General features: G+C 43.9%; 2 protein-coding genes across 4 annotated transcripts in view; one reads left to right on the top strand and one right to left on the bottom strand.

The window, feature by feature from the left end:
• The window catches only part of LOC131444660 (neuronal PAS domain-containing protein 3), a 140,093-nt gene that overhangs the window by 93,848 nt on the left and 33,745 nt on the right, over positions 1-12,500 (top strand). The window lies entirely within an intron of this gene.
• On the bottom strand, positions 396-2,969 carry LOC131444662 (nuclear factor 7, ovary-like). The gene is made up of 3 exons (XM_058615219.1): positions 2,825-2,969; positions 2,394-2,538; positions 396-2,299 (listed from the first exon to the last, which is right to left on the bottom strand). The coding sequence occupies exon 3, from the start codon at positions 2,292-2,294 to the stop codon at positions 945-947; it is 1,350 nt and encodes a 449-aa protein (XP_058471202.1). The 5' UTR covers positions 2,295-2,299; positions 2,394-2,538; positions 2,825-2,969; the 3' UTR covers positions 396-944.

Here is a 12,500-nt window from a genome sequence, read left to right on the forward strand (position 1 = left end):
CTGTGTTGTCACAGGAATGATGTTGTTTTCTTCCATTCACTGATCATCAAAAACGTTGCTGTCACAGAACTCAGGGAAGAAAATAATAATAATAATAACAACGTTAAGTACTTTTATGATAATTAAAAAAACATTCCGTTGAATATTAACCATGAATATGATTTTGGTCTCATTGCTATGCTTTGTATTCAAACTTCACATTTCTAACTGTTTTTTTATAGGCGGCTTACAAATGAAGCTGACTTATTGTTATAATTAGTAATATGGTTAATATAGTAATCATACAATATTAAAATAAAGTTTATAAATGCATTCAACATGTTTATCTTCAACTCTAATTCATGTGTTCATCACATTTATCAGTAACTTCATGAACTCATAGTGAGGATAAGACAAGCAGCCTCAGGTCGTCACCATGTCGTTAATACATCGATAATAAGTTTCATGAGCGACTTATTATAATAACTAAGACCAGTCAAACATTAACATAAATGAAACAATAAAAAGTCGGTGAGACACAAAGTGATCACAGTCTCTGTATCACATGTTCAGACTTCAATAGTCAAAAAGACGTTAACGCACAGAATCAAAGAGACAAACATGTGTCTCATCATTTCACATATGTAGAAATTCTACATGGTCATCAAACATGAATGGTGTTTGTAAAGTCCACCATCAAAACCACTTATCTGATCAAACACGCTTATTGTTGATTACCCTAACACTAACCCATGTGATTTTTTTTTTAATGTATTAAAAATGTACTCATTTCAACCTTTATGAAACGTCTACTAAACCAAATCAGAAGAAAAATGTCAAAAATGTAAAATCATTTTCATACATGTGAAAACACAACAAACTCTAAAAGGAGAGAAGAACGAGTGAAAAGAGTCAAAAGAGGTGAAGTTTAACAGCTTCAGCTCTCTGAACTGTCCCTCTGTCACTCAAACCTTCACTGGTAACATCTTCACTGGGTGATGATCGTCACCAATGTCAATGTATGGAAACATGGTGTGTGTGAAAGTGTGTGTGAGTATGAGTGTGTTAGTATCAGGATCAGAGAAGGACAGTTGTCTTCGGTCCCAGTCCAGACTCACTCTGATCATCTGGATCTTCTTCTTCAGCTGGAGGACAGAGTTTTTACCTGGTGACAGTTCGTAGTATTCATCTTTATAGAGCCTTATCCCCCATAATCCAGACACTGCGTCTTTTCCTTTCCTCTGGACAGACTCTAAAACTCCCACTGTCCACCATTTATTGTCTCCAACCTGGACGTCCCAGCTGTGAGTTCCTGAGTTCAAACCCTCAGAGCTCAGGACACTGCAGAAATGATCAAACCTCTCTGGATTATCAGGAACCTTCTGTCTGTCTCCTCGTCTCACACTGGTCAGATCTTCAGACAGGATGAGTTCTGGATGAGCAGTGTTTGGGTCCAGAACCACAGGACTGTAGTAGACCATGTCCTTCATCTTGTTCCAGATGTTGAAGGCCAGGTTGCCCAGGTGTTTGGCCTCGTCTATCAGAGCTCCTGAGTGCAGCTGTGGAGGCTCCAGCAGGGGGCGCTGCTGCTCTCTGTAGTTGAGCAGGAAGGAGATGTCTTCAGCTCTCAGCTGGTCCTCTGTGGCTCGGACTGTATCTGATAGAGCTTCTATCTCTCTGCTCAGAGCCTCCATCTTCTCCTTCATCATGTGACTCCTCTGCTGCTCTTCCTCCCTCAGTGCAGCCATCCTGGTCTCCTCTTCCTCTTGTAGAAACTGATGAAGCTTCTTAAACTGCTCCTTCATCCGTGTCTCTGTGCGTCGGGCCTGGACTTTAATGTGTTCTGCTGTTTGATCAAACTCCACCTGAACTTCTTCCAGACTCTTTAAGTTCTTCTTGAAGGTCTCCAGAGTTTCCTGAAGTTGCTTCTTGTGTTCTTGTGCAGCTTCATCGATGGGTCTGATCTTGTGGCCGATGTGTTTTTCTGAGTCTCTGCAGATCACACACACTGGCTGCTGATGGTCCAGACAGAAGAGTCTGAGTTTCTCAGAGTGCTGACTGCAGAGAACCTCTGAAGACCTCTGACCTTGCTCCTGTAAGAAGGTCTCACACAAGTTCTTTAAAGCCAGGTTACACGGTGGTTCAGTCTTTGAAGACCTTCTCTTACAAACAGGACAGTCTAGTGTTGGTCTGTCTCTCCACCATGTCTTCACACAGTCTTTACAGAAGCTGTGGCTACAGGACAGAACCACAGGATCTCTGAAGACCTCCTTACAGACGGGACAGCAGAGATCCTCCTCTGATCTGGAGGCCATTTTGTCTGTGAAAGCAGAGCAGACACAGAGTGGTCAGGTCTCCCTCCTCCTCTGACTTCACTGAAGTTCACTTTGAGTACAGGTTTGTGTCAAACTCACCTTCAGTGTGTGGACGCGTGGACAAAGCAGCGTCTTGTCTTCTGCAGCTGGACTCAGTCAGAGGACAGAGTCTGGTCCTTCACTCACCGACGGCGACTGACTGTTTCCTGGTGTGTATCAGGTGAGTCAGGTGAAGGGGCGGAGCCTGGAGCACAGGTTAATTTAGCAGCAGAAATGTTGGAGTGTGTGTGTGTTCTTGTATGGTTATCCCTTTGAGCACCAAAACACTACTGGCTGGTCCTCACATTCTGACACCCCTAAAAATGTATTTTTCAGGGTTAAGACCTGGTTTTAGGGTTAGGGTTAGAACTGTTCTGTACTTCCACCAACAGAAGAGACAGAATATGAAACATGATCAGTGTGTGTGTGTGTGTGTGTGTGTGTGTGTGTGTGTGTGTGTGTGTGTGTGTGTGTGTGTGTGCCAAACTCACCTTTAGTGTGTGGACAAGTGTCTTCTGCAGTCAGAGACAGAGTCCGATCTTCAGTCTGTCTCCTCTCTCACCAACGGCGACTGACTGTTTCCTGGTGTGCATCAGGTGATGCAGGTGAACAGGTGGAGCCTGGAACACAGGTTGGGTTACATTCACCAGCAGAAATGTTGATGGACTCTGATGATCTGTGTGTGTGTGTGTGTGTGTCGCATATAAAACAAAGTCACCACCATGCAGGGATGACTCCGCCCACGTTGAGTAGGTGCCAAGGTGAGGCGAGGCGCTGGAAAAACACCATTAGACTCTTGACGTCTTTTATTAACGTGAACGTTTGCGTCTCCAGATCCACAAAGACACAGTGCAGAGACGTGTGTGTGTGTGTGTGTGTCTGAGAATGTTAATTAAGATCATTAAATGCAAATAAACACATTGACGAGTGATCATTTTTATCGACAGTCTCAGATTGATTGGCACTCTGACATCGATGGGAAACACATTGATCAGACGGTGAAATGTGCACACGGCACTAAAAGTGATGCGTTGACCACAGAGATGATATCAGCCTTTAATCAAAGTCCTCGCGCTGGTGTCGCAGGTTCCTTCAGATGCTCTGGAGGACGTTTCTCGTGTCCTTCTTTAAAGACTCGTCCTCTTCTCTGAGTGGTGGCGTTGTCCTCGAGCGTCTGCCGAGTTATTTTACATATTTCAGAATTGTCCAAACATTTCTGTTGGTGCTTGAGTTCACCTTGAGGTGATTTATTGGAAATGTAGGTTGTGATGATTCTGTGCCTCGAGCATCGGGGGAGTCCTCAGTGATCTTGGTGACGTCCTACTGACTTCTCAAGTTATGGTTTCTGTTAGTAGCTTTAAGCAGTCGTAGCTTAAATGGAGTCCTACGTCAATTCCAGACGTTCTTGAGCGAGTTTGACGAGGTCTTTGAAGGAGTCTGTGGATCTGGCCTCCTTTCAGGCATCAGCAGTGCGTGGAGACACCGTGGTGTCTCGACAAAGTCTTTTGTCACAAACACTCACTTGGACTCGAGGATGACCTTTGTCTGGGTAATATTTAAGGTCGCGCGGGTGTGATCCACTTCGTTGGTCCGTACTTGATACGTTGTTTTCAGCAATTTCTCACGTACTATTAGTCGTAATCAAAGGTAATCAGATCAGAAAAAGAGCCCAGTTTTTGGACAAGTCCCTGGTGGAGTTCCATTTGATTGAACCCTGGTGGGTTTACCTCCTCAGTGTGGTTCACTTGGGTCGGTCCTCTGGTGTAGACCCATTGTAGACCTGTTGGTCCTCTTGAAAGAGGTTGTCTTGGATGTGAATTCTTAGTTTACTGCAGTTCAGAGGATTGTTTGACCATTTGATCATTTGAACGTGTCTCTGATCAGGACCAGGACTCAGGATGTGTGTTCTCAGGCTGCAGAAGATCTCACAGCTATTTTTAAGCATTGTTATGGTTCTTAAAATGATCAATGAGGGTTTTTATTACAGTCATAAACCGCTGCACGCCACCTTGGATGTTGTTTTATGACAGAAAAACTGTCATCTAATACCTCATGAAGTGATTTCCTCGTCTTGGGACAGTTCCCTCTCAACAAAAGCAACAATAGCAACAACAACCTTGTTTCCCAAATGTAAATATGAGCTTTGAGTGTGTGTCACGTGACCTATCGAGACTGTGAAAGCTACCATCCATCCAAGACCACCGACGCCGATCACTAACATCAACACGTACGACAAATATGTGTCAAAACAGAACCTTTAATCACGACTGTGGCAGAGCAGGAAACATGGATATCAAGGATATGTTTCAAGGTCAGGAAACAGTCGACCAACACTGAAACAAAAGGTTCTCAGGTCAGGATCTTTAGGTTCTCAAGTCAGGATCTTTAGTTTCTCTGGTCAGGATCTTTAGGTTCTCAAGTCAGGATCTTTAGTTTCTCAGGTCAGGATCTTTAGATTCTCAGGTCAGGATCTTTAGATTCTCAGGTCAGGATCTTTAGGTTCTCAGGTCAGGATCTTTAGATTCTCAGGTCAGTATCTTAAGGTTCTCATGTAAGGATCTTTAGATTCTCAGGTCAGGATCTTTAGGTTCTCAGGTCAGGATCTTTAGGTTCTCAGGTCAGGATCGTTAGATTCTCAGGTCAGGATCTTAAGGTTCTCAGGTCAGGATCTTTAGATTCTCAGGTCAGTATCTTAAGGTTCTCAGGTCAGGATCTTTAGATTCTCAGGTCAGTATCTTTAGGTTCTCAGGTCAGGATCTTTAGATTCTCAGGTCAGTATCTTTAGGTTCTCAGGTCAGGATCTTTAGATTCTCAGGTCAGTATCTTAAGGTTCTCAGGTCAGGATCTTAAGATTCTCAGGTCAGGATCTTTAGATTCTCAGGTCAGTATCTTTAGGTTCTCAGGTCAGGATCTTTAGATTCTCAGGTCAGTATCTTTAGGTTCTCAGGTCAGGATCTTTAGATTCTCAGGTCAGGATCTTAAGGTTCTCAGGTCAGGATCTTTAGATTCTCAGGTCAGTATCTTTAGGTTCTCAGGTCAGGATCTTTAGATTCTCAGGTCAGTATCTTTAGGTTCTCAGGTCAGGATCTTTAGATTCTCAGGTCAGGATCTTAAGGTTCTAAGGTCAGGATCTTAAGGTTCTCAGGTCAGTATCTTTAGGTTCTCAGGTCAGGATCTTTAGATTCTCAGGTCAGTATCTTAAGGTTCTCAGGTCAGGATCTTTAGATTCTCAGGTCAGGATCTTAAGGTTCTCAGGTCAGGATCTTTAGATTCTCAGGTCAGGATCTTAAGGTTCTAAGGTCAGGATCTTAAGGTTCTCAGGTCAGTATCTTTAGGTTCTCAGGTCAGGATCTTTAGATTCTCAGGTCAGGATCTTAAGGTTCTCAGGTCAGGATCTTTAGATTCTCAGGTCAGGATCTTAAGGTTCTCAGGTCAGGATCTTTAGATTCTCAGGTCAGGATCTTTAGATTCTCAGGTCAGGATCTTAAGGTTCTCAGGTCAGGATCTTAAGGTTCTCAGGTCAGGATCTTTAGATTCTCAGGTCAGGATCTTTAGATTCTCAGGTCAGTATCTTTAGGATCTTTAAGAATCAATAAAGCAGGATTTCTTACTACCGCCATGCATCATGGGAAATGTTGGAAAAACATTTTTCATGTCATTCTTTGGTGTCTGATTACGACTCACTCACCTTATATTTCACCTAAAAAACAAAACACTTGAATATTTTAATCTTGAAAAAACCTACACACACACACCCACACAACCTTTACCCTCCACACACTCTGTATTCCTGCTCACTAATGACACAGGTGCTAATTTCCTAATGTGTCCTGTCAACCACACACACACACACACACAGTGATTAATCCAGGTCTCCTGTCTCTATCTGTGTCTCACAAACACACACTCGATCTGTTTCACACCAACTTTTCTGACACACACACACACACACACACGCTCTAATGACACATGGGCTAATTTACTAATGTCCCCTCTCACCTAACACACACACACACACACACACACACACACACACACACACACACACACACACGTGGAGTTTACGCCTCGCTGTGACTGATATCCCGACCATTATGGGCCTTTATTTACACTGGCTTTACAAATGAGCCCTAATTACTGGGTCTTAATGATGTGGTCGGGCGAACGATGAGCGAGCTAGCTCTGCAGACAGATAACGAGAGAGAGAGAGAGAGGGAGAGAGAGAGAGAGGAGCCCAGTGAAGGAGGCGTTTGCTTGGAGGGTTTTTTGTAAATGTCAAGAGCAGAGAGTTGATGGCTTCATCAATCCTTTATCCCCACAAAACACCTGGAGGAGGAGGAGGAGAGAGGGGGGAGAGAGGGGGGGTAACTGGAGGGAGGGAAAAAGAGGAGGAGGAAGTGAGAGATCAGCCGAAGGGAGAAAGTTAGGAGGGATAAGAGATGGAGAATGTGAGGAGGGAACGAGAGAGAGAAGGATGGAGAAGAAGATAAGAGAGAGAAACAAGGGAAGGGAGGAAGGAGGGAGAGCAAGGATGAAGGAAAAGTGGGGGAGGAGGTGAGAGAAGGAAGGATGGGAGGAGTAAACGATGAGCAAAGAGGTTTGAGAATGAAAAGAGGAGAGGAGGAGGGAAGGAGGGAGGAGAAGTTGAGGTGAGAACAAAGGAGAGAAGGGAAGAGGGAATTAGGTTAGGAAGGAAGGAAGATCTTCAGGTTCTTAGACCAGGACCTTCTAGTTCGTAGACTTGGACCTTTTGGTTCTTAGACCAGGAGAAGGAGGTTTTCAGATCAGCATCTTTAGGTTAAAACCTGGATCAGGTCTGATAATGACCCTGCTGTGTTTATTGTCTTTTATCTGTCAGTGTCTGACACCTTTTCCTCCCCCCACTCTCTCTCTCTCTCTCTCTCTCTCTCTCTCTCTCTCTCTCTCTCTCTCCTCCTCCTGCTGCTGTCTGTCCTGATCTCCCTCTCTCTCCCCTCTCTCCCCCTCTCTCCCCCCTCTCTCCCCCCTCAGTGTAATGCAGGATAAAGACATTGGGATCACATATGGCTGACTGGTAATGGCGGCTCGCCACTTAAATCCACTCATTTAAGTGCAAATCGGTGTCATTGTGAAGCTGCCGAGCAGATGCTAGGCCATGTCAGCGTCACACCATGTGACCACGGGTGTGTGTGTGTCTGTGCGTGTGCGTGTGCGTGTGTGTGTGTGTGCGTGTGCCTGTGTGTGTGCGCCCGCCCTGTCTCACCCTCTGGATTGTGATGACAGTCGTCTTCTTCTTTTAAAGCACAAACAGATAAATTGATCAGTGATTATCGGCTCTGGTTTTTAAAGGAACAGTCATGTGACTTTTTAAAGCTGTGCTACGTAACTTTTACAGATGAACTAACGTCCAGTACATTCAGATTAAATTATTTCAAAGAGTTTACACAATGTTGATCAAATCTGCCCGGCGACACGGACAATGTCCACAAGTGAATTCTACTGCTCAGCAGTTTGACACCGCCCGCCCCTGCTCTGCTGCTGTATGCACACAAGCGCTCCCTCACAGGTCAGGATCTTTAGGTTCTCAGGTCAGGATCTTTAGGTTCTCAGGTCAGGATCTTTAGGTTCTTAGGTCAGTATCTTTAGATTCTCAGGTCAGGATCTTTAGATTCTCAGGTCAGGATCTTTAGGTTCTTAGGTCAGGATCTTTAGGTTCTCAGGTCAGGATCTTAAGATTCTCAGGTCAGGATCTTTAGGTTCTCATGTAAAGATCTTCAGGTTCTTAGGTCAGGATCTTTAGGTTCTCAGGTCAGGATCTTCAGTTTCTCAGGTCAGTATCTTTAGATTCTCAGGTCAGGATCTTTAGGTTCTCAGGTCAGTATCTTTAGATTCTCAGGTCAGGATCTTTAGGTTCTCAGGTCAGGATCTTTAGGTTCTCAGTTCAGGATCTTTAGGTTCTCAGGTCAGGATCTTAAGTTTCTCAGGTCAGGATCTTTAAGGTACTTTTTTTTACTGTTTACACAAACCAACAACAATCAGCAAAAGTTACGTACCGCAGCTTTAAATATTCCACTATCTAACGACAGTGTTGATATGCGATATTTCTGGCAGGTGTTCACAATATCATTTAAAGAATTTAATTGCAGGATTGGCAAACCTGTGGTTTTTAGGGTTAGGGTTAGCCTAACCCTAGCCAACCTTTGGATCAGTGAAAGACCTGGTGCCAGCGTGGAACCAGGTCTTTGAAGGAAGTGGTTTCAGCTCAGACACTGGTCCTGGTCTCATCATTCAGTGAATGAGACACATTTGAAACTGACTCAAGCTTCAGTCTTGATCATTTTCATTCAGAGCAGGAAACGGTTCATATTTAAATCATAAATGTCATTACGGTTCACTTCTATCTATAATGGATCCACAATCAGAGGAAGATCAGGCCAATGTGTCGTCCGTGGTTCTTCTCTCACCGTCTCGTTATGAGCGACGTGATAACGACGTCTAATTGTAATCTGTATTTAGCTGCTTCACCTCCTGTGACGCCGGCGCTCGCTGCCTCACCGAGAGCCGATAAAAGTTTAATGAAGGACCAGGTTCTTTCTGGTTTCTCTATTAAATCTGTCGCTGCTGCTGAAGCAGTGTTTTCAAAATCATTCCCTGTTCACGACAATTCTCATGTCAGTGTTTCACTTCTAGATTGTAGAGAAATAATGAGGCATAGGAACGTGATCACGTCTTTATCTCACTGTGAGACAGGAAACTGAAGTTTGTAAACCACTCACTCTCCCACACCAAAGCCCACAGAGAAAACAAGTGATTTTACCATCACACACACAGGAGTTGTTGATCCACTGCTGCCTCCATCACTAAGTTCTGATGTCTTGTTTTGTCAATTTAGCATTTAAAAGTCCTTCGTTCAGATTGACCTCAGTGACACAAAGTGACCACACGAGGCAGCAGAGAACCAGCAGCTCCTGTGTCCCTGCGAGCTTAAATCAGTGATTTTCTCTATGGGCTTTGGTGTGGGAGAGTGAGTGGTTTATGAACTTCAGTTTCTGTCTCACAGTGAGATAAAGATCTCAGGTGGTTCTGAGCAGCAGGGGGCACTCAGTGACGTCTGCACTGGACCATTTATCCTCCTATAGCCAAACGGCCACTTGAAGAAAGTTCTGCAGACAAGAAGTAAACACGAGTCGTCCCAGAGACAAATGACAGCTCAGGAGGACGAGGAGTTCGATCGGTGCAGGATTAGTGTCATCAGACGACCGGTCTGCAGAAACACACGAGGGTTTGAATTAAAATCACGCAAAATAAGGTCTCAGGTGACCTGCACACACACACACACACACACACACACACACAGTGTGGGAGAGTGAGTGGTTTACAAAGTTCAGTTTTTCTGTCTCACACTGAGATAAAACAGCATTTTTCACAATGTGAAAACTGAACTCTCAAACGTGTCCTAATTGGACGATTCTGTTGCGTCTCACAGTTCTTCGATGCAGTTTCACGGTGAAGTGTAACGACTGTGTGCATTCACAGTGTGTGTGTGTGTGTGTCTGTGTGTGTGTGAGTCGAGCGCACACACACACACACACACACACACACACACCTGCAGCCTTTTATCCGTCATATTTCATGGCGGCTCTGTCATCCGCAGCAGAGCGTCTGCTTCCCCATCATCATCATCATCTCTCTGCTCAGAGGCTGGATGAGGAAGGCGGGGGTGGAGGCGGCGGGCAGGCGGGCAGGCGGGCGGGGAGCGGCGGCGAATCCAACGCACCCGGGCATAAAGAATCAGAGTTTACACAACGGCGAGGCGGATAAATTAAAGATGATTTTTATTTTCTTTATCTGGAGGAGAATTCATTACCTGGCAGAGGAGCGGGAGCTGAGCGCTGTCAGCCAAGAGTAATGACTTGTCTAACTGATAGGGAAACACACACACACACACACACACACATACACACACACACACACACACACACACACAGTTTCACATACACACACACACACACACACACACATACACACACACACACACACACACCACATACTGCTGTTGTAGTGCTCGAGAGCAGTAGAGCGATTCGTCTTCTAACCAAAGGAGTCGCTGGTTCGATCACGGCTCCTCTGCTCTGCATGCTGATGTGTCTTTAAAGGGATATTTCAGGTTTAAAATGACTGACAGACGCGGCTGCCGGCAGAGACACACACACACACACACAAACACACATTTGAACGTCTTAACAACAGAGTCGGCAGATAAGTGTAAGTCTGCGACATCTTAATAACACGTTCACGTCTTTATCTCAGTGTTTTTCAGATTTTCTAACAGGAAACTGAAGTGTGTAAACCACTCACTCTCCCACACCAAAGCCCACAGAGAATATCAGTGATTTTAACATCACACACACAGCAGTTGTTGATCCACTGCTGCCTCCATCACTAAGTCTTATTTTGACACTTCAGCATTTAAAATCCTTTGTTCAGATTGACCTCAGTGACACAAAGTGACCACACGAGGCAGCAGTAGACCAGCACTGGTTTTCTGTCTGGGCTTTGGTGTGGGAGAGTGAGTGTTTTACAAACTTGAGTTTCCTGTAGGAAAAGTCTGTGTCACAGTGAGATAAAGACGTGAACATGGTCTTAAGATATCATAGACTTAAACTGACGTAGATTTGATTAGATCCTGTCAGATTATGTTCACTTAAGTCTGCATTGCATCATGGGAAATGTACTTCCCCCCCCCCGACGTCACAGAAACACAGTAATAAATCACAGGTGTGTGTTTGACTCCTTTTCTTATTATTAAACGGCAGCACATAGAGTCAGAGGAGGAGTCACACACACACACACACACACACACACTGCGCTGTAATAACCTCCTGTGTTTTGATCCAGAGAAAATCAGCTGGAATGTGAAATTGAAAACAAACAAGTCATTTCAGATAGTGGAGCTGCTCCGTCAGCAGCATCTGATCATATTCACTGATACAGTGCAGCTCGTGTTCCCTAAACCTGTGTCTCACACTAAACCTGTGTCTCACACTAAACCTGTGTCTCACACTAAACCTGTGTCTCACACTAAACCTGTGTCTCACACTAAACCTGTGTCTCACACTAAACCTGTGTCTCACACTAAACCTGTGTCTCACACTAAACCTGTGTCTAACACTAAACCTGTGTGTCTCACACTAAACCTGTGTCTAACACTAAACCTGTGTGTCTCACACTAAACCTGTGTCTCACACTAAACCTGTGTGTCTCACACTAAACCTGTGTCTCACACTAAACCTGTGTCTAACACTAAACCTGTGTCTCACACTAAACCCGTGTCTCACACTAAACATGTGTCTCACACTAAACCTGTGTCTCACACTAAACCTGTGTCTCACACTAAACCTGTGTCTCACACTAAACCTGTGTCTCACACTAAACCTGTGTCTCACACTAAACCTGTGTGTCTCACACTAAACCTGTGTCTCACACTAAACCTGTGTGTCTCACACTAAACCTGTGTCTCACACTAAACCTGTGTCTCACACTAAACCTGTGTCTCACTAGTTTGTATATATGTATACATATGTATACATATATATGTATATATATACATACATATAGATATATACATATATGTATAAATACATATATGTATATATACATATATATGTATATATACATATATACTTATATGTATATATACATATATACATACACATATGTACACATATATGTATATATATATACACACATATGTATATATACATATATTTGTATATGTATATATACATATATGTATATATACATATATACTTATATGTATATATACATATATATGTATACATACATATATATGTATGTATACATATAGACAAGAGAGTTTAACTCAGAGAGGGAGAGCAGCATCAATAGTGTGTTGTTTTTGTCAAGGTCACAGCTGTGTGTGTGTGTGTGTGTGTGTGTTTAAAGCTCTGTAGGGTCTCACAACAGGCTGCAGCGTCGCATTCCAATCACTGCTCAATTAATTGCCCTGCAGACACACATGCGCGCACGTCGGCACACACACACACTCTTTATATAACGTAAACAGTGTTCGTCAAACACGCAGAGAAGTCGTAAATAACATCATGTGACTCAGGTGTGGAGGCAGGAGTGACATGTGACACACATGTGACACACATGTGACATGTG

The sequence above is a fragment of the Solea solea genome, chromosome 18, assembly GCF_958295425.1.
Source record: "Solea solea chromosome 18, fSolSol10.1, whole genome shotgun sequence".
Taxonomy (NCBI): domain Eukaryota; kingdom Metazoa; phylum Chordata; class Actinopteri; order Pleuronectiformes; family Soleidae; genus Solea; species Solea solea.